Below are 23,130 nucleotides of genomic sequence, written 5' to 3' on the forward strand. Positions count from 1 at the left end.
GCTTTACCCAATCAAATGTAGTGGGCGGGATTCACGTGTCCATCCACCATGATCCACCCTCCCCCCCTCGAAACTAGCCGAAACTAATTTAACAATAGCGTCCTCGGAGCGGACAAAACCACGGAAAGATATTCACATTTTAAATTACTCTTTCATCATAGAAACAAGTGGGCTTATAACCAAAACCATCCATGTTCTCTGGGAGAAGTGGTGTTAGTGTTCCGTGTAGAAATATTGTTAGTGGGAATGAAAACATGGTCGCACCAACCGGAAGTGATGCGCTATAGGCAGACATGAAACCGGTGTTTCCCTGCGCTCTAGTCTAACATTATACTCCTGCCAGACTCCACAGAATATCAGAAAAGCAGAGGTCGCTGTTTTTCATTTTCTGTGGGGTCTGGCTACGCGAGACTAGTGTCAAACTGACAACCAATCTGCGGTCTTTTAAGCAGCAGACAAAAGCAGGTCAATTAGAAAAGGTTCCCCTATAGAGGGGTCAGTAGACTAGGAAAAGATAAGGGAGCACTTGTTCGTATGTATGTACTATATATTTTAATGTCATATGTTTTGTACTGTAATGTATTGTAACTTGTATTGACTGTTAATTGTGAGAGAACCTCAACGGACATAAGTCTCAGGACTTTCTTGTGTAATCCTCGAACTAACCTCAAATATAAAAAAAGGCCCGGAGAACTACACAGACACGGGTCCCCCCACAGAATGCTGCACACCTAAGAGAATCACATCCTCCTAGTATTAGCTGAGACATGAGACATTCACGATTTAGCGACACCAAGATAAACAATACATATAATAAAATACAACCAAGCACATACACATATTTATAGCACAAGAGAGAGAGAGAGAGAGAGAGAGAGAGAGAGAGAGAGAGAGACGGCGTGGAAACCGCCACACAAGGACTACAACGGCACACCGAAACTATAGTGCACCGATCTGAGGGAAATCATGAAAGGTTGGCTACAGTAAATCACTAACTACAATAAACAAGATATCCCCACATCACATCCCCACATCGGGTGCAGTACGTTAGTCCGACAGCGCATTCCTCCGACAGCGCAGCGCTCCGACGTTTCAATACTAAACCCGAACCAAACCCGCACCCTAACCGCACGCGGATGCCACATAGTCGGAGAAAAGGTCTGTCGGATTATCGCATGCCTCCCCCCCACATCGTAAATGAAAGTGAGAAGACACTGCGTCCCCCCCTTCGCTGTTGGGACTGCCTGTTGTTCCCTATGGAAAACCAATTTACGGTCAACTAAACATACACGCATGTCTAACTTAGCGGCATTATAACAGAAGCTACTTTACACTAAAGCTATACTCACCAGGACACCTTGGCAACCCCAAACTCCACATGCAACTCTCTCTCTCACGTTGCATGCACCACGGGGGAATGTTTGCTTCAGCCACCTCACGGGGAAATGTTTGTTCCAACTGCCACACGGTCACATCGGAACCCCACGCTACCCCCACCCGTCCACACATGCTCCAGGTTTGAGGTTGATGATCGGTCAGGCAGTTCTTGAGATACGTGAAAGACAGATACATATTAACACTCACATTAGTGCGTAGAGATTTGCAAAATTAATAGAATAGATAGGGTGTAACAAGAAGGCAACAGGAAGGTTTGGTGAGAGATAGTTCACCCAAAAAATGACTTATTTTCTGTCAATTACACACCACATGAAGCCTTGAATACATGTAGATTATTTTTGTTTTTGTCACATTGCTAAGCCAATAATTTGATAACCGGCTGAAAGATGCTAATGTCTCCGGAAGGACACTCAAAGGACACTAAAAGTTAAAACTTTGTGTCTCCTACCAGAGCTACTGACAGTCCTCAAATTATTGGCTTAGGAATGCGTCAAAAACTAAAAAAAATCTCCATTAATTCAAGTCTCCATGGGGTGTGTAATCAATAGAGGTCAAGTTGATCAAAGTCGTTTTGGGGGTGAACAATCCCTTTAAGTGTGGTTCACAAACACAGTCGGGCCGGAACTGCAGTCCCCCACTGGACAATGGCCAGGGGCTTGTATTCAGAAAACATAAATAAACAATGAAATTGTAAACACCAAAATAATACCGGCCCCCTCTGGAGCTACTGCCCTAACCAAACTTACACTAACTAGGCCGGGCCGCTGTTTGGCTTTGACTGGACTGAAAAGTCTTAGGTCAAGGCTGTCTCCTCACAAACAGCCCCTCTCTCTCCAGCTGACACACACACACACTGACTGAAGAAGAGGGAGGGCTTGAGAAAATGACCTAACGAGATGAATGGGAGGCAGCTGAGTAGGTGTGGAGCCAGTGCCATCTATTAGAGAGTTACGCCAACTCTGTTGGGCCAGGTCTTCTACATACACATACATTGGCGAATAGTGACAAATCCCTGAACCGGAAGTTCATGGAATGCATTGAAGTCGACGGCTCCTTGTCACTATTTCCAGCTACATGAACCACGTGACTGACGCTGTTTCTGACCCCTCATTGGCGCAACTCTCTAATAGAAGGTTCTGGTGTGGAGCCATCCATGGAGCTAACGAGATGGAATGGAAGGCAGCCTTCGATCACCAGCCCCCTCAGGCAGGCCTCACACCTCAACAGGTTTTCGTTTTCGTTTTTAATAGTGGAAACAGCAGAACTAATACGAAGATCGGCTATTTAATCTAGTATAAATATTTTATTTTACTTTATATTGGGCCTTCTGTACTCTTGTCTTATCTCTGCTGTGTTTCACTCCAAAATCCTCATAAAAGTTACACCATTACATGTTTTATTTTTGAAAGATAGGGGGAACAGACTCCTGCTTAAATGCTGGTTCCCTTGTAGCCATGGTTCCAGGTAGTCATACTACATTTCGGTCAGCAGAGGGCAGCATCGCCACAGACAATAGGCTACAATTCAGATTGAATCAATACAGCAAATGAGGGGTTGCAACTTGAATTCAATGAATTCAAATAGATCCAATTACAAACAGATGTACACAGGTTTTGCAGCCGTTGTGATTTTAGTAAAGAATAAATACATTGAAAATAAATAGCATAACAAATCAGGTGATGAGTTTGCAGATGGAGCATGAAGTAATAGACATCAGTTCCTGTAGCCCCTTTCCGGACCCTGTTTATCTTTTTGTATTTGGGAAGGCGGTATCCAGGGACGCTCAAACCACTCTCTCTCGTAGTCGCGGCTACCACTGTCTGGTCTCATTTAACATTTTTAAAGACGGGTGCCGTGATTTTCAGTGATCCCCCCCCCCCCAAAACATAATCATCAGGTATTATGGTTATACTAGGAGGAAGATTTTTTTCAAAAAAGTGTACTGAAATTGTTAGAATTATGTTTTTATATGGACGTGCCTCCAGTTCATTAAGTATCCCTGGTTCTCACCTTAGCACCTCCTCCACCACCACCCACCTGTCCTAGTCCCTCCTCCTCCTCATGCCCACACCTGTTGTGTTATGATAATGAGGGGGAGGGTATGTTTTTACTATGTCACTAAAGCGCTGTTTCTCTATTGGCACGTTTGACCCTCAAGGTTTCAGCCTCCAGGTAGAAACTCAAAATAGTCAGAGAAGACATAAAACACCATAAAATCACCACCAGGGGGCCTAATGAAGTTATATCAACCTCATAGACCCACGAAAAACAGAAAAAGTGCAAAACCATGGCACCACCCCTTTAATAATTTAGTAAAACTTAAGCTCCTCTCTCACACCCTGCTCGACTGCCCATGTCCCACCTCCCCGCGTTGTGATTGTCATGCAAGCATGTAGGAGCTCGCCAATCAAAGGCAGTAACCTAGGACGCACACGCGCAGCTTGTCAGTCACCGCGGGGAGGCTGGACATGGGCAGGGGAGCAGAGTGTGAGAGAGGAGCTTAAATTTTACTAAATTATTAAAAATGTTAAACGGCATCGCCGATCCGTGCGGATTAATGCAGCTTTCGGGCGCGTTACTATTGCTTTTCTGGGTACCTTTGAGAAATCTCTGCAACTTCTAAGCTACAAGCTATTAGCCCGAGACCAGACAGTGGTAGCCGCGACTACGAGAGAGAGTGGTTTGAGCGTCAAGGGACCCTGGATAAACAGGTAAACAGGGTCCCGAAAGGGGCTACAGTTCCTGCTGCATTTATTTGCTGTAACTCCAATATGAATATCTGTAGGCTATACCTGAGCTGTCAATGTGGAAACCAGCATTGGGGGACAGTAATGAGTTTTTTTTTGTATCTGTAGACTGCACTGAGTATTTTGTATTTTTGGATACTTATGACTTTCACTCCCAGAGCATCAGCGGATGTGAGCTTGCCTCCTTCCAGGACATCTACGACGGACGCTGTGTCAACAAAGCTCAGGTTTATCAAAGACCCCAGACATCCCAACCACAGACTGTTTCAGATGTTGTTGCCATGTGGCAAGTGACCCCGAAGCAGAGCCACTGGCAGTAGGCTGCTAAACAGCCTACTCCACTTCTTCTTCCAACTACTATTATTGTTCTTGTGGAATCGCACATACACGGTCACAGCTGGCTCTGGCCATCACAAATATTGGGGAGGAGACCAAGGTAAAAGGTAAAACAAGGTGTGTTTATTAAATAAGGCCTAATGACAAACAACTAAGAAGAGGGTGAACAGAACTAACCTGACTCCGCCAGATCCGGAGCTTGGTCACATTTGTTTCACAGGCTACTTCCATCTGGGACCTCGGTAGCACAATCGATGAAGGCGCAGATCTACAACCTCACAACGCCTCGCAGCACAGGGCAGTGTGAGCTTGTAGATCTCCTATTTTCAGCTAATGTTCCCATCAGAATAGATGCTAGGGTTCAAGTGGTTAATGTTAGAAAAGTTCCAATCACACAAAGATTTGGATTTATTATTATTATTATTATTATTATTACCCTTATTATTAATAATGATTGAAGCAAAACAAGGTGACTTTCTTACAGTGTGTGTTTATTAGAAAGCATGTCACATGATACACAGCTTACTATAACAAAAGAGTTAATAAGCACAACATTGTACAACCCATCTCAATGTCCCATACTATGAATTCATAGGTCATTACATACCATTTGACCAAACATGGCTTTGATAAGCACAATACATCGATACAATCATAGGTCATTATATTACATTAAGAAAAGGCTAAGACTAAGGAATAAAATCAATAGAAACAGTGGAATGATGATAAAAGGAGGATGTGGGGTTGATGTTTATTCTTCTCTCTCAGTATGTACGTTTCCTTTCTTAAATGTAGAAAAACTCTGTTACTAAGTAAATGTCTAGAATTCAAAATTGACTTGAGTAAAAGTACTAAAGTATTGGTATCAACATGTACTTAAAGTAACAAAAGTAGAAAGTACTCATTATGCAGAATGTCCCATTTCACAAGTTTTCAAATGTATAAAATGTATAAAAATCCTTTGAAAATAGTGGATCTACAAGCTCACAATCGTTGCGACTCATTGGTAATTTATGTTTTGTAATAATAATAAAACGCGTGCGTGCGTGCGTGCGTGCGTGCGTGCGTGCGTGCGTGCGTGCGTGCAACAGTGTCTCCAGGACACGACGTTACTGTAGTCCTAGATCTGACACAGAGACACTGAGGTGGAGGAACCAGAATCATACCTCAAGCACAAGAACCCAGCACAGAGTGGTTCAGTGAAAGTGCACTGGTAGGTGTGTAGGTGTATCAGTGTGTTAGATAACACTTTGTAGAAAGACAGACTTCCAGCTGGACAGTCTACATACACTGCTACTCTGTTGGAGCGACGGAGACGGAGGACGTCAGAGGGACGGACAAATAGTTTAGTGTACTCCCCAAATGTATCATTGTGACCAACACGGTAATCGTTGTTATCATCATCACATCTCAGACTCCAGGATTTGTCATTGTGTCCTAACCCACAGTCAATACCATCTCCTCTCCTGTTGATTCCTCTGTGTGTCACTGATATATCAATCCATCCACTCCACTCTACCTCCCAGTAACATCGGTCAGGCAGACTCTCTCTGCACAGAACCTGGTACCACTCGTCAAATCTGTCTGGATGGTCTGGATATGGTTGCTGCTCCCTCACACATCTCGCCTTCTTGTTGTCCTCAGACAGAGAGAGGTTTCTGTGTGCTGTGTTTGGATCCAGTGTGAGTTCACACGCATCTGATGAGAGAACATCACACAACACAACACCAGTTTACAATCATATAGAACTTCATAATAATGTACAAATGTAACTTATTAACCACTATGAACACTGTTTAAAAATTATAGAAAATGGCAGATCTACAAGCTCTCAACGCATCACAGCGTGATTTTCGGTATAATGTTTAGCTACTGTATAATTATCAGTGGTGGAAAGTAACTAAGTGCATTTACTTAAGTGCTGTACTTATGTAAAATTTGTATGTGTACTTTACTTGAGTATTTCCAATTTCCAATACTTTTACTCCACTACATCTCAGAGGCAAGTATTGTACTCCACTACAATTATTTGAAAACTTTAGTTACTAGTTACTTTTCAGATATCTATTATGATCTTATGAAACATACATTAACCACTTTAGCACTATTTTATACCTATAGGCTATTTGAAAATAGCAGATCTACAAGCTCACAGCGCATTGCATCGCGACACGCTGTGAGCCTCTAGATCTGCTATTTTCAAACATTGTAGTATGTTTACTCTTGGTACTTTAAGTACATTTTGATGCCAATACTTTTGTACTTTTACTGAAGTAAATTTTGAATTACTTTTACTTTGGTACTCAACGTATATTTTGATGCTAAAATGTTTGTACATTTCAAGCTCCAAAACCCTCACCCTCCCACACCACATGACATACCCCCGTCTGTCAAACTTCGACTATTCGAAAAAGGCGATCTACAATGTGATGCGTTGTGAGCTTGTAGATCTGTTATTTTGGAAAAAGCTTGACAATCTTTGGGAAATGTGAGTACTTTTACTTTGGTACTTAACACATTGACTCCCTGAGATTAAAACATTGTTTTTATCCCCATGCCAGTGTTTTTTACCTTAATTGACAATCTTTGGAGAGCCGCGGAAGCCACGTTGTAGACACGGAAATAAACAAAGAGTTTCTGGGGGGTGGGAAATGGTCTCCTCTATCCACCGGAGCAAAAACATTTTTACTGCGTTCGGCCATTTTGTTGGTATCGCCCGCCCGTTGAATAATGCTCGTTTTCACCAAAAAAATAAATCCGACCTAGATTGTGTTTTTCTACAAATCCTAACATAGGTGGACGGAAGTGAAGATTTTTGGCATGACGTCACATCCGTCCATTCCTTCTCTCAGAGTCAAGGGATCATTCCTAAGCTGTGTTTGAGCGCCAATTTAACACTAATGGTTTGTATTGGTCAACATAACACCACACAACTCCCCCCCCCCCCCCCCCCCCCACACACACACACACACACACACATTGCAAAACATTGGAAATAGCTAATCTACAAGCCCACTGGAGCCAGGGGGTAGCACCCGACACCCATCACTATATACCTATACCCCTCCATCCCCTTACTACCATCAGCTATGCAAGCAGGTGTGTAACTGATGACAATTAGGAGAATGACAACAAGTGCTCCCAAGTATGCACCCACACACAGCACACAGACAGAGATACCAAGTCAAACTGAATTTGGACTTTTTATACTACATTTTTTGGCTTGAAGCGAGCCCACACTGTTTCTTTAGGAACAATATTTTCTAGTTAGAAAGAGGCTATCTTTAATTAGATCACTTCTGTTTGGTGTGCTCTTTGCTCTCTGCCAGAGAGTTTACATTCAGAGAGGAAGTGAAGCTTTGAGAAGTACAGTAGTTACTTAGTGTATAATTCTAGAATCCTATGTGGACACCATACTGTATGTAGGCAGGGTTCACCCAAAACTAGATTGTGTTGTGTAATAAACCCCAGGAAATATAATGCTGTTTTTTGTTAATATAAACACATTACAGTTATGTTAAGTGAAAGTCACATGCTGCCTTTTATATGAGCTGTTCATCTACATCACAGGATGTGTGCTGCGTGCTGCTTTGATTTCATTATTGAAAAATAATAAACACTTACACTTCCTCAAACCTGGTTTCAGCCTGCACGCTCCACCATGGTCAACACTGGAGGTGAAAGACAAACAAAGTCATGCCTGTATATTCTATTTGATAATAGAAACAATGACAGATAATGCATTTATGTCATTAAACATTAAATACTACTACAGCATCACAGTATGATTTCACTACTCTTTAACAACTAGGCGCACCTCACTAGCCTACACACAGAGGAGGTTGAATGAACTGAAACCAGCAGAACCCCAAAACAGCAGGTTTGGGGATCTGTTGGGAATTCATTACATGTGCGTCCAGTCTCAATGTTTGTAAACAAATAATTGGTCTATGGGAGCTTATTCCAGGCCGTTGGCCCATAACAGCAGAAAGCTGCTTCAACATATTTTTTATATTTCATGTTTGACACCTTGAGGAGGTCAGCACTAGATGACCTGAGGAGACGGTTTGGAACATATTTGGACAGGCAATCTAAAAGGTATGAAGGGGCTTAGAACAATGAAGTGCCTTAAAAACTATTAAAACTATTTTAAAATCAAACACTACTGTATGTTGGTTTGTTTACTGTTGAGTGAGAACATTAAAGATAAACCCCTAAATCATTAGTTGGGTCCAGACCCCCCACTGGACAAGTTGATAAGGTTGTATACCTCAGAGACATGTGTTGTAGGACCTGGGAGTGGTGTGGTCTAGCTGTCTCGTCTACGGGTACGGTTGGTTGTTTCTTGATCTGCTGTGGCAGAGGTCTGTAGAGGCTGCTGGTTCTAAAAACACTGCTGTCTCTGCTTTACAGTGATGTCTGGTGGATCCTCATCACCTGACTAGTCTGTGGAAATAATAATAATAACAATAAACTTTATTAGTATACAGGAAGCACCTTTCATCACATCACATGCAGCACAAAGGGCTTTATATATAAAAACAACAACAAAAGAGAAATCTAAGCAAAAGAACATGAACACAACATTAAACAACACAAACATTCAGATTAAAAACATGATGAAGAACAAATCAAAAGGAGACAAAGATCTAATTAAAACAATACAGGAAAATAGCAAGAACAAAACAACAAATACAATGGAATCAACTAAAAACAAGAGTGAAACAGTGGGTCTTTGAGCTTGTTTTTAAAGCTATCTATGATGGTTGCCTGTCTTATACTGTATGTAAGCAGAAAGATGCTTCAACATGTTTTTAATAATACATTTTTGAAGGTTAGTATGATGACCTGAGGGGACGATTTGTAACATATTTGGACAGGAGATCTAAAAGGTATGAATGTGATAAACAATTGTGCCTTAAAACTATTAAAACACATTTAAAATCAATCCTAAAAGTTACCAGGAGTCAGTGTAAAGATATTAAACCTGTAGTGATATGTTTTCTCATCTTGGTTTTAGTTAAAACTCTGAACAAGTTGTAGTGTGACTCTGTCAGTGCTTTACTTATGAAGGACAGAACTAAGTACATTACAGTAGTAGAGACATGCATGAGAATGTCATGCAACTTTAGGTATTTATTATATATCTGTTCTTCTTCTTGTATTGTATATGCTGCTGCCTTGGAACAGGAAACACAGAGGTCTCTATACATAGACACCATGTACTGTAGGCAGAACCTTTGTTAACACACTAGGTAAGGAGGGGTTGTCACTTATGTATGTTTGAACATTGGTTGGTTAGAGTAGTTAGGTAGGCAGACCCCTAAGGTCAGCTGATCAGTTGCTACTAATTGAGCTCACGACTAACAAAAGGTCTAGAGGCGACCGAGCCTTCACTGTGGACACCCTGAGGCTCTGGAATAGCCTTTCTTTTAATATAAGAGCCTCTCAGTCCATAGACATTTATAAATCACTATTAAAGACTTCTACTACTTATTTTCCCTGGCCTTTGAACACAGTTAAACAGTTACATCACAACTATTGTCTCTACCACACTATGTTCTGCTATGCATGTTTTAATCGCTGCTTGTATTTATATGGTATTTTTGCACTGTATGAATTGTAACATTGTTGTTTTTTGTTTAACATTGCTCAACATCCGGTTATACAAACTGTGTTTCATTATGTTACCAATCCATCCCTATACAGTGAGTAGACCTAAAAGGGTTTCTAACACTGATAAACCCTCTTGTCTGTGCTGTAGATACTGGTGCTGTGGTCTGTGGTTGTCTTATCTCCTATCAGAACCTCTCCACCAACAGTACAGATTTGTACCTTTTTACACACATCCTATCAAAATGGTAAAGGTCTTTCTTCCTGCTCTCAGATGTTTGACATGTTAGAGGTTAATAGAATGTAAGCAGACGTGTTGAAACAAGAGTTTAAATCACTTTTTTATTCAGCCTGTTTCCAGTCAACCTCCGTCCAGCAGGTGTCAGTACTGCTCCCGTTTCGGCCGCAGAGGGAAAATGGCAGAGAACTAAAGAAGCTTGTTTCAACCCGTCACTTAAAGTTTATTGACCACTAGAATGTCAAACATCTGAGCACAGGGAGGACTAGCGTTACTTTATGGATACTATTAAAGGAGCTCCTGTCTCATACAGAGCTACTGAGGAGATGAACCTGTGGTTGGACCTGGCTGACGCGCCGACACTATGTTTGATCTGATACCAAACCGCTCGCTGTGACTCAGTGTTCTAATGATACCATGCAGGCATTTCTTCATGCAAAAAACTATGTATTTACTTCACCGTGCAAACAGCATCTTTTGGGGTTCCATACACTGATCAGATAAATTAATTTGTGCCACAGGCTGTTTGAATAGCGGTAACCTGCAGTAACCTAAGGTCAAAAACCTTTGCCCTTCCGGGTCAAACCTCTTGCCCATGACAGTGAACTTGACGCCTATATAGACAACAGCGCCACCCATGGTCACACAAATCCATTAGAAAATGTTTCACCCACTTGGCTTTTACAGACACAATCTGTGGAAAAGGGTATAAATGGGTATGGTAAGGTTGACCACCGTTCTCTGGTGTCCAGCACTCTGCCAGCAGCCTATGAAGCTGAGGTTACAAACAGGTCTATAGCTGACCAGAGTAACACACTCATGTTTATAATCCACTGTGTGGCTACAGAGTTTATACATCTTCATTTCACTGATTTTATTGTTTTATTGGATCTAGTTTATTTGATATACTTATGTTTTATCTCTTGCTCATTTAATATTCCTATTTTGTCTCATCTGTTTAAGACAGTAGGAAGATGATATATTACACTTTTACCTTAGTGCTAGGTATACTCTAAGTTGTTTTAGAGAGAATGCACTTCAGACTTCTGGTGATTAGTAGTTTAGTTCACTACCTACAGTATGTTGAATGTACTTATTGTAAGTCTCTTTGGATAAAAGCTTCTGATAAATGACTGTAATGTAAATGTTTACCTGGTATCCTATAGGTTCACACGTACACACTGCAGACAGGACGGTGCTGGAGGACAGTGGAGGACAGAGGGCTCTGGTCTGGAACACAGTGTGTGTGTGTGTGTGTGTGTGTGTGTGTGTGTGTGTGTGTGTGTGTGTGTGTGTGTGTGTGTGTGTGTGTGTGTGTGTGTGTATAAAATAGGGCAAATTGGTTTTGACAACAAGGACCTGCCCTGCTGAACTACAGTAACTACAGTAAGTGGTAGTCCCACACGGATTGTGGGACAGTGTGAGGAGGGCATGGGCTGAAAACACCACAATGGGACGTTTTTGTGTTATCCTTTTAGCCCAAGTGTTTTACTGTACTTCAGTGATGTTTACATTTTGACTAATAAAGTATTCAATCAATCAAATATTTAACTAATTGTAATCTGGACAGGCATCATATGACCACTGCTGTCATGAAGGCCAGAAAAAAAGATGAACAAAATACAGTAAACACTTTGGACAATTAAAACTCTACTGTACTGGTAACAAGTGCTTTATTTTCTACATCCAGCCTGTATTAACAGTGGATAAAATACAATGGAGTCAAACCTAGCTAAGTGGTGAGTCCAGTTCTGAGACATGAATCAGTTTAAAACTCTAGAGATCAGGTGGTGTAGTTGTACAATGAGTCCACTAGATGGTGCACATTAACCACATACAATAACAAAGACTCATTTAGGGAAAAGATAGAACAGTGTTATGGGGAGGTTGAGGGTGTTTTGTTCACTTAATGAATGAAATGTTTATCTGAGAAAACTCATTGAAGCGGTCAGACTCTGAGACGTAGATGCATGACTCACCAAGGTGGTTTAGTAACAATCTATTGTTACCTGGTGTTTCTAGCTGGCTATCACTGAAAACAAAGAAAATAAACAGTATTATATACATGTTTATCTATAAGTTCAAACAAAACTGTTAGAAGTGATCTTACCCTTAATTTAATTTATGTACACACACAATCCACATGTGTGCAAATGTACTGTGGCAAATTCCCCATTTAACAACTACAAGGGACATACAGTAATTGTTGTTTGTACTATACAATGACATACACTTTACCTACTCATCAAATCATCAAATATCAAATCAATAATTTAAAATGCTACTGTTTCCGGCCTGGGCCGTAGCGTGACGGTCCAGGCACCCTACGCTGCAATGCCAGCCTGACAGCGTGTCGCGGGTTCGACTCCCGTTCCCGACGACCTTTGCTGCATGTCACCCCCCATCTCTATCCCCATTTCCTGTCAGCCTACTTTCCCTGTCCCTCTCTAAATAAAGGTATAAAAAGCCCCAAAAAAAATCTTAAAAAAAAAAAAAATGCTACTGTTTCCAGAAACAAACAGATATTGTTCTTTATTAAAGGAACAGCCACAGCTTTACCAGACTATACTGTACTGTACATTGAAAGCCACATTCACACCTCAAATGAAAACAATTTTTTTTGTAATTTCAAATTGTTTCTCCATCAGCCACTACAATCACATCATCCTGTACTGATAAAGTAGAATAAGTGCTCCTCGGAGCACTGCCAGACCCCTAGTGGTTGAGATCTGAATGGCCAGACTTCGCATGACGTGTGTGCAGAGGAAAAGAGGGACCGACCGACCGACAGACAGACCGACAAAGCCTCCTGTAGGCCGACCCCCTGGGTCTGGCAAAAAACACAAGTCGTTTGAAGTATTATTAGAACAAGGCAGGTTTTGTAGAGCTTCACCTGCAGACAATAAACTAGAGCGGGGGTCTTCAACAGGGCGTCCGGGACCCCTAGAGGGTCCTCAGAGCTACTACAGGGGGGTCGCCAAATCTTTGTGTGATAGGAACTTTTGTTTCTTTTTTTTACCACTTGCACTTTACACACGCATCCATACCCTGGGGGGACCATTTGCCCGAAAATAGCAGATCTACAAGCTCAATGATCTACACTCATTGTGAGCAAAGAGAGTTTGGTTCAGATGGAAAAAGAGCAGAGCCAAAGGTCAAGGTTTCTATGTATTGAGGGTTTAAGTGGTTAAATGTTTGAAAATACACATAAACATGAATCCAACACTGATGACAGCTGCTGTCACACAAGTGTATGAAGCTATCTATGAAATATTTTATACAATATGTAGTGAGACCCTGCTTCATCTCTCTCTCAGCTAATATAAGGGGTCCTCGGGCTGAAAAACATTGAACACCCCTGGTCTAGAGCAGTGGTTCTCAACCTTTTCAGGCTGTGACCCCCCCCCAACATAATCATATTTGAACTGGGGACCCCCAGAATAATCATATTTGGTTTTTTTTAAATGGCAGATCTAATGTACAAGCTCACAACTACAAGGCATTGTGAGCATTTTTCAAAAGGTTTGCCTCTTTCTTATATTATTTGACAATTTGGCCAATGTTTGAATAGTTTTTATTGTATAGTTTGTTAATTACTTTTGACGCAATAATGGCCTTATTTGTATTCATTTATTTTATTTTAGAGGTAGTAAAAAGGTCTTTAAAGTCCAGAAATGTGCAGATACCCTATACACTTATAGGCTACTGTATGTTGGTTTGTTTACTGTTGAGTGAGAAAACAATGTTGCACATTAAGCTAATCATCTGGGGACCCCCCAACATCATGTGGGGACCCCCCGGGGGGTCGCGACCCACAGGTTAAGAACCACTGGTCTAGAGGACTCACACTACTGACACACACAGCTCCACAACACAGTTTGTGTTTCAATTAAACACCATGCAAGATGAAGCACCTTATGGATTGATCATGCTTTGATAGAGTTGTATTACGTAATTTAATGTGTGCATCAAGTCTGTAAGCAAGGCAAGGCTAATGTATTTGTAGCACATTTCATCAACACATTTCATCAACAAGGCAATTCAATGTGCTTTACACAAAACATTAAACAAAGAAAACACATTATAAAAGGACATTAAATTCAGTAAAAAGAAGGAAAAGAAGACAAAGACGTTAAACATAAAATGTCCTTAATAGAAAACACCTATTCAGGACACAGAGCAAAAACAATATAAAATAGTAAGAAAAATAAAAGATATAGAGTTGTAGCAGACATGCAGTTTTCTGGGAGCTTGTTCCAGGTATATGGTGCATAAAAACACTGCTTCTCCATGCTTCATTTTGATTCTATAGGGACAGAAAGCAGACCTTTCCCTGATGACCTAGATCATTCATGATATCGTACAAGGTCAGAGATGTATTTTGGCCCTAGAAGACCATTGACTGCTTTATAGATCAACAGTAATATTTTTGAAATTGTATTATTTTACTTACCTACGAGGAGCCAGTGTAAAGACTTAAAGGGATATTTAACTTTCAAACATGTCTTTTTAACTTCTACTCAGGCTTTTGTGAGATAAACAAGCGACAAGGTCGATGAAAACAAGCTCAAAAGAAGCGGCCAGTTTCACCACTTGAGCCCTATTAAATCAGCTATTTTCAAAGAAAAGCAAGCCCAAATAAGCAACTGCACTTCAGAAAGAATCCCAAACAAAAGCAACCTGCAACTATGAATATTAACAAGCAACTTACAGGAAAACAAGCCCAAAGTCACTTATAATAACAGACCTGGCAACACTGGACAGATCTTGCAGGCCTGCCAGCTCTTAAGGCAACGAGGTGAATTCATCAGACAACAACAATGTGCGCATCGGCCGACTGCTTTTGCTGAATTAAATGCCAACTTTTGCCAACAGACTACCAATCTGTTGTAGTCTGTTGTAGTTGAAGTAGTCTGTTTGCAGAGAGCCACCTTTAGTCAAAGAGACTTTTTACCTTCATCTGCAGAGGAGACGCTGAAAGAAAAGACGTTGCTTCTTCACATCCATCAATGTCGAGTGTCTGAGTTCATCTGAGGGTGTTTTCTCTTCCTCAAACTCAACTAGAAAAACATCTGTGACGTCAAACTGCTCTATGCTGACACTGCATGTCAGTTTACATTTAGTTGTTGAGCTATTCATATTTAAATGTTTATGTATTATTGTCAAAAACACAATATTCAACATGCATGTACACTGCAGTAATAGTAACGGATGTTCCACAATTGTATAAAATGATACAAGCCAGTGGTACAGTATGTATGGTTAATGAATGTCAATCAAAGCTTCTTCCATTTCAGCCTGAGCTGCAGTTTATCAGCATGTGTTTTACTGCAGGCATCACGTCTGATCATGTCAAGAACAAAATCCAAACTAACACAACTACGATTGTTGATGAATTCAACGTCAAGCTACCAAATGCACCCCTCTTCTCTAAGCAACACACACATACTGTAGATGTGCTCTTGTTTACCCAAATTAATAGACAATACAGCCTCAAATGAGTTGAATGACACAATGATATCATAAGGTTGTTATTTATGAATTGTTGAATAATTCACTTTGGAAATTATTTTATTTGATTTATTTGAAAAAATAATAAAAACACATGGTTACAGCAGTTTGAGGATGACACAATAAAGTCCTGAGACTTATTTCCATTGAGGTCCTCTCACAGTTAACAGTCAATACATTAAAAATACATTACAAAACACATGACAGTAATATACTCTACATACATAAAAACAAGTTCTCCCTTATCTTTCCCTAGACTAATGACCCTCTATAGGGGAACCTTTTCTAACATGTTGATTTGTCACTATCAGTGAATCAGTGATGATAGGTAAACAGGCCACCTATGAACTTAAAGCTGCACTATGTAACTCCTCCTCTACCCCGGATATGAACAAGGTTTCCTGCGCAAGTGCCGACATGTTTACCATTGAGCTAATAGAGCCTGCCTGCTTGCTCAGGGGATGAATTGAATCTTGACCATCAGGTCAAAATTTGTGTCAGATCCTGTGTCTAGATGAGACATGGTAAATGTCTCAATAGCAGAGCAGGGAGACCAAATACAACCACCTCAATTGTATAAGTTAGATTGTATTAAAGGAGAGATCCGGACATTTTAAGTGTTATCTTTGATGTGTCGCTAATCACTCACCAACATAGAAAGGGCCGTTGAGTTATTCCAGAGAATCCCCTGTCGTCCAGTCTGGCGACCCCCTCCATTGGCATAATGGGAGCCTGTGTAAGAGTGAAATTCGCCTATTTTAACAGATGCAAAGTCTGTTTTTTTCTCCTAGTACTCATGGTGGAGTCTCATGATACTCAAACAAGCACTGAATGTCGTGCTGAATGTACCGGCCCTTTCTATGTTGGTGAGTGATTAGCGACACATCAAAGATAACACTTAAAATGTCCGGATCTCTCCTTTAACATACTCTACCATACAGATTGGACAACATTACAGTTGTCTCATGAAAATCCACCATTCTGTTCTCCATTCAAAACAATCTATCAGACCTAGCGGAGACATCTTGGCTCCTACAAGCTACAAAGTATCATGTCATATCATAAGGCATTATAAGTACTATAAGTGAAGGTTAGAAATAGCCTAAACAAGCATTGTAAAAATATTATATACTTATTCCGCATTGTTACAATATGGAGCAGAGGGAGTGTACTGTATGTGGTTAGAAACAGAGATGACAGGATTCAGCAAACCGTAGAAAACAAAGAGACAAGAACAGTCCAAGGCTAGTTTGCACGCACGCACGCACACACACACACACACACACACACACACACACACACACTCTCTTAACAGATGCTCTTAATCCAGAACGAGCAAGGTAAACACAAGGTAATACATCAAATGCAAAGCAGACAGTGTAGTGCCTCAGTAATCTAGGTCAGGATTATAGGTAAACTAAGAACCTATCATCAGTCTAAACATTATAATATCAAAAAATAAATAATGTACAGTATACATTGAAACTATACAAAATGAAGGGTGCCAGGTCAACAAATGAATCTGGAATCTGTCCTTCCTCTCTCTCTCTCTCTCTCTCTCTCTCTCTCTCTCTCTCTCTCTCTCTCTCTCTCTCTCTCTCTCTCTCTCTCTCTCTCTCTCTCTCTCTCTCTCTCTCTCTCTCTCTCTCTCTCTCTCTCTCTCTCTCTCTCTCTCTCTCTCTCTCTCTCTCTCTCTCTCTCTCTCTCTCTCTCTCTCTCTCTCTCTCTCTCTCTCTCTCTCTTCATCATTGTGTTAAACAGAGCTATGTCATATTGCAACGTTATATATACAGGGTATAAAGATGTTTTGAGAAATAGCAGCAATCTTTTGCAGTCACTTTTGGGACAATTAGCAACATTTATCCAAAACTATTTAAATAGTATACAAAAAAAGCATCTCTCTCCTTGTCTCTCTTTCTTTCAGTTTTGTGTCATCCTGTGTGGCTTCCAGTCTTTCTGTAAGAGTTAAAACACCGTTACTGTCCTTAAATGATCTATTCTAGCCACCTAGATTGTCCCTTGTGTTGAGTCCCCCATGCTTCCCCTCCTACAGAATGTTGAAACTAACCTCACCCTCTCAGTTCCTGTTAGCTTGCAGAATGCACTTCCTCTTCTCTATATGTAAGAGGAAGCAGCTTCTCTCCTGCACTGACCACACTTTCAACCAAACTGAAGCCTTTAGTTACGCTAAAGTTACTGTACCTCTAAGCTAAGCAAAAACGTTATCTGTCTGTTTTAACTCCATAACACTGTGTGTGTGATTAGTCTTCATTATCTTGTTTGTTTTATGTAAAGTACATGGATTATTTGCAAGCTGCCTTGCTTGCTGGCTTGCTTTCTTTCTTTCTTTCTGCTGGCATTCAGGGCAGCAACAGAGCATTTCCCCTCCTGTCTGTTGTGGGTCAGTGTCTTAGTACTGCAGGGTCCACTATCTTACTGTCTGTTATGGGTCAGTGTCTTAGTACTGCAGGGTCCACTATCTTACTGTCTGTTATGGGTCAGTGTCTTAGTACTGCAGGGTCCACTATCTTACTGTCTGTTATGGGTCAGTGTCTTAGTACTGCAGGGTCCACTATCTTACTGTCTGTTATGGGTCAGTGTCTTAGTACTGCAGGGTCCACTATCTTACTGTCTGTTATGGGTCAGTGTCTTAGTACTGCAGGGTCCACTATCTTACTGTCTGTTATGGGTCAGTGTCTTAGTACTGCAGGGTCCACTATCTTACTGTCTGTTGTGGGTCAGTGTCTTAGTACTGCAGGGTCCACTATCTTACTGTCTGTTGTGGGCCAGTGTCTTAGTACTGCAGGGTCCACTATCTTACTGTCTGTTATGGGTCAGTGTCTTAGGGCGGATTCAGACTATGGTCCCGGGTGCGCACCCCGGACCACATGGCAGATGTTGTAGTAGTGTGATTGTAGCGTACCGTTCCCCGTAACGCATCACCGTACCGTACCCGAAACCACCTGTAGAGGTAGTCTCGGGTCCGATTGCTGCGCACTCGGGAACATAACATAATGTAAACAATTGTAAAATGAGAAGATTAAAAAAAAACACTTATGACTCTGTGCTTATAAGAGAGTATGCAAGCAGTATTGTAGATGGATGGATGGATGGATATTCAACCTATAGCTCATGTTCTAATGTGAGTACATCAACAACATAGTGGCAAAAATAACATGTCTGCTATGTCAGTGGTTCTCAAAGTGGGGCCCAGGGACCCCCAGGGTCCTTGAAGGGGTTCCAGAGGGGCACCAGAAAAATAACCTAATCTAGAATCACAATCCGTTTGACCACTTTAACCCTAATATTCACAAGTAGCTGTCCTACAAGTATGTGAGCTTGTAGATCTGCTATTTTTGAAGAATCGTGAAAATGTGTGCAAATCTTTGAATATATATATATATATATATATATATATATATATATATATATATATATATATATATATATATATATATATATAATATATATATTTTGAAGCGAACATTTTAATCAAATCTTTGCTTCTGGGGGTCCCTGGAACAACATATTTTGAGATGGTGGTCGGCGGCCAAATACATGTCATTTTGGGGGTCCTTGACATGGAATAGTTTGAGCACCACTGATATAGAAACATGTGTTTTTCAAAAAACTGTTGGGATTTAGAAGACATTTGTAGAATGGGCTTCAGGTCTTAATGGGTTAATAGGACACAGGTGAACTCAACAGATAATGAACACTAGGATAGGCTGGGGACTACGAGGACACAGGCGGAACCACAGACGAATCACAAGACTGGTTAGACAAGGCAGGTACAGAATTACAGGGGCAGGCAGGAAGGCACAGAACACTACTACAAGGCCAAGGCAACAACTGTGTAAACCAAAACCAAAATCAACAGAACAGGAATACAAGACAAAATACAGAGCATACAGAACAGAACAGTTCTAATAAGTCCAAAACCGAAATGCAGGCAGTCACGGTCCACAGGCCGAGGAGCAGAGCGTGACATATGCGGTCTTTCTGCTGTTTTACTTATACAGTACTTTGGTCAACCATGGTTGTTTTAAATGTGCTTCACAAATAAAGTTTGATTTGATATGATCTTCTGAAGCCAGTAGTTGTACAGAACATCCTCTGTATCTTCTCAGTCTCTCCAGGTCACTTCCACTTCATCTGTTCTGTACCTTTGGGTAATCCACGAGTCCTCCAACTCCGTTATGTGACCCGATCTGAACATCTCCCAGCCGGCTTGTGCAATCATTGCTCCGTTGTCAATACAGAATCTTTCATCGGTGGCAAACATCTTTGCATTCCTGTCCTCGCACATTTCCGACATCATCTCCTGCAACCTTCGATTGCAGCCGACTCCCCCGACAACGAGGACCTCCCGGGAGCCACAGTGGGCCATGGCTCTCTCCGTGATCTCCACCAGCATGGCAAAGACTGTCTCCTGCAAGGAGAAGCACAGGTCCTCTGCCGTGCACTGCCCGGAGCTCAGCATCTTGTGCGCAGCCTCCTCGATGTAAGACAAAACCCCCGAAAAGGACACGTCCATCCCCTTGACGGTGTACGGCAGCTCCACATATTGGGTGCCCTTCTTGGCCATCTGCTCTATGTTGTAGCCAGGACAGGGGTCATTGGAGACCTTGATCACTCTGGCAAACCTGTCCAAGCAGTTTCCCACCGCAATATCAATGGTCTCTCCAAATATCCTGTATCGCCGCTCCGAGTACGCGATGACCTGCGTGTTTCCCCCGCTGACATAGAGCACGGTGGGGTTATTGGCCTGGGTGACGAGACGGCCCATCTCGATGTGCCCGATACAGTGGTTGACGGCGACGAGGGGCTTCCCCCATAGTTGGGCCACGGTGCGTGCCACCAGGGCCACCGTAACCAACGGAGCACCCATACCGGGTCCTTTGGTGTACGCCACGCAGTCGATATCCGAAGGCTTCAGCTCTGCTTCCTCCAGCGCCTCCTTCAGCACGGTCAAGATGACGCCGCGGTGATGCCTGGCCGTCTCGCTGGGCAGGAACCCTTGGCCAGGGGGTGTGATGTAGGTGCGTCTGGGGTTGGAAAGTACCACCCCATCCTTCATGATTCCTATGCCGATTTTATTGGCACTGCCCTCAAAGCCAATCACCACAGTCATGACAGAGCTAAACAACGTATTATCCACCAATGTACGTATAGAAGTTTGTGTTATCACAAGGTTAGGTGGAAGAATCCAAACGCAGAAAGCGGAAACTCCTTACTGAAGAATCCCAACTCAAAGTAGAAACAGGAACTACAGTAGGAACAGGAGAGTGGAAAGACACTGGGAAATGTAAACAACCCCAATGGGAAACGCTGCTTACCAGACGTTGGCACTTGAAGATGGTGACAAAAAGTGTGGTGGCATATATGACATATATAATGTGAAATATTATATTATATATATGATACATACGCCCAGCCCTGCTTATTTCACTGAAGACGTCACACTCTGACATCACTCTGTGACACCAAGTGAAACCGTGTCAGTATTCTACCTGTTTGCCTTCAGTAATAATAGTAAAATAAGAAAATTAGGTATTCATAATTAAATTGATAATTATTCTAGCTAAATTTCATACACATAAATCCACATTTAGTCATTCCAAACCCTCATTCATTGTATTTGAGATTGAAGCCAGGCAGTACATTAAAACAATTTATGACTCAAAAAATAAGAAAGCTGCAAGAACTGTCTTTTAGTGTTCACTCTTTAGTGTTTCCTGTTAGTAAATCCCCCTGGCTCTGATGTTGTCATATAGAGATCTATTGATAACTTCTTTGTTTGTGTATGTTGTTTGTGCTTTATTGTATTTCATGATTATAAATAAAGATTTGTTAAAAAAAAAAGGCCAGCCTATGACATCACATCAGTACTATGACATCAAAGTGATGACTTCAGGGATGTCCATAAAATGTACGCAGAGAGACAGAGATCTCCCTATATGCCCATATATGGAGATATTTGTATCGGTCTGTCTGGCCGCATCCCTTTTATGTCCATATATGGGCATACCTATATATGTATGTGCGATACATGTGTAACCAAGAGGAATAGGGTACATAGCAGACAGACCAATGTTTTATAATTGAAATATAATAATCTTTATTTGAAACAGTAGAACAGTGTTTACTTATATTACAATTCATTAAAACCATAGGACCATAAACTATATTATCTTAATAAACTGAATACCCTATAGCTGTGGACTAAAGCAGTGACCACTGATCACCACCTGTTAAGACAGAAACATCAATACCAGATCACCCCCGCATAAGCATACAATACACAGGACACATAGCAATTCATGAAACACTACATTGCCATAAATAAAATACCATACATATTCCTAGGCTGCATCCACGGTAATTTCTGTGTATGTCGTCTATAAACTGGACTTTAGGGTTTTTATTGAACCATAGAATGACAGGACCACGGCACATCAATCCACATGAGCCGAACACTCACCGAATGCATGAGGCTGTAGGCCCATAGACTCATACAGGCATATAGGTAGGAACCAGTTTAGAGAGCTCAACTGGCTCCCAATAGAATCCAGGGTAACCATGGCCAGATTGACCATGGTTCATAAGATCATATACGGCGAGGTCCCCATATTTTTAAAGACATGTTTTACTCAGAGAAACAAAGTACATCATTTTTTCACCAGAGCCAGTGTACTTTTAAAAGTAAAGTGGGCAGGGAATCATTTACTGACATAGGAGCCACACAGTGGAACGACCTCCAAACCAGTGTAACACTGACAACCAATCTGAGGTCTTTTAAGCAGCAGACAAAAGCAGGTCAATTAGAAAAGGTTCCCCTATAGAGGGGTCAGTAGACTAGGAAAAGATAAGGGAGCGCTTGTTCGTATGTATGTACTATATATTTTAATGTCATATGTTTTGTACTGTAATGTATTGTAACTTGTATTGACTGTTAATTGTGAGAGAACCTCAACGGACATAAGTCTCAGGACTTTCTTGTGTAATCCTCGAACTAACCTCAAATATAAAAAAAGGCCCTGAGAACTACACAGACACGGGTCCCCCCACAGAATGCTGCACACCTAAGAGAATCACATCCTCCTAGTATTAGCTGAGACATGAGACATTCACAATTTAGCGACACCAAGATAAACAATACATATAATAAAATACAACCAAGCACATACACATATTTATGGCACAAGAGAGAGAGAGAGAGAGAGAGAGAGAGAGAGAGAGAGAGAGAGAGAGAGAGAGAGAGAGAGAGAGACGGCATGGAAACCG

General features: G+C 41.4%; 2 protein-coding genes across 4 annotated transcripts; both read right to left on the bottom strand.

Annotated features, from left to right (window-relative positions):
- Positions 1–4,976: 4,976 nt before the first annotated feature.
- LOC311040429 (stonustoxin subunit beta-like) lies at positions 4,977–15,332 on the bottom strand. 3 transcript variants are annotated; one of them, XM_084050713.1, is made up of 6 exons: positions 15,287–15,332; positions 12,312–12,364; positions 11,485–11,562; positions 8,752–8,927; positions 8,106–8,152; positions 4,977–6,179 (listed from the first exon to the last, which is right to left on the bottom strand). In XM_084050713.1, exons 4-6 carry the CDS (start codon positions 8,760–8,762, stop codon positions 5,602–5,604), a joined length of 636 nt encoding a protein of 211 aa, XP_083906839.1. In that variant the 5' UTR covers positions 8,763–8,927; positions 11,485–11,562; positions 12,312–12,364; positions 15,287–15,332; the 3' UTR covers positions 4,977–5,601. The 3 variants fall into 3 exon arrangements, with proteins under 3 accessions (XP_083906839.1, XP_083906838.1, XP_083906840.1); XM_084050712.1 differs by having other exon boundaries at positions 11,485–12,364; XM_084050714.1 differs by lacking the exons at positions 11,485–11,562; positions 12,312–12,364 and having other exon boundaries at positions 15,287–15,331.
- A 4,637-nt stretch (positions 15,333–19,969) lies between these two features.
- On the bottom strand, positions 19,970–20,977 carry LOC311040425 (tRNA N6-adenosine threonylcarbamoyltransferase-like; the record flags this gene model as incomplete). The annotated part of the gene is made up of 1 exon (XM_084050707.1): positions 19,970–20,977. One exon carries the CDS (start codon positions 20,975–20,977, stop codon positions 19,970–19,972), a length of 1,008 nt encoding a protein of 335 aa, XP_083906833.1.
- Positions 20,978–23,130: the final 2,153 nt, after the last annotated feature.

This window comes from Gymnoscopelus microlampas (assembly GCF_963454915.1).
Source record: "Gymnoscopelus microlampas genome assembly, chromosome: 24".
Lineage (NCBI taxonomy): Eukaryota > Metazoa > Chordata > Actinopteri > Myctophiformes > Myctophidae > Gymnoscopelus > Gymnoscopelus microlampas.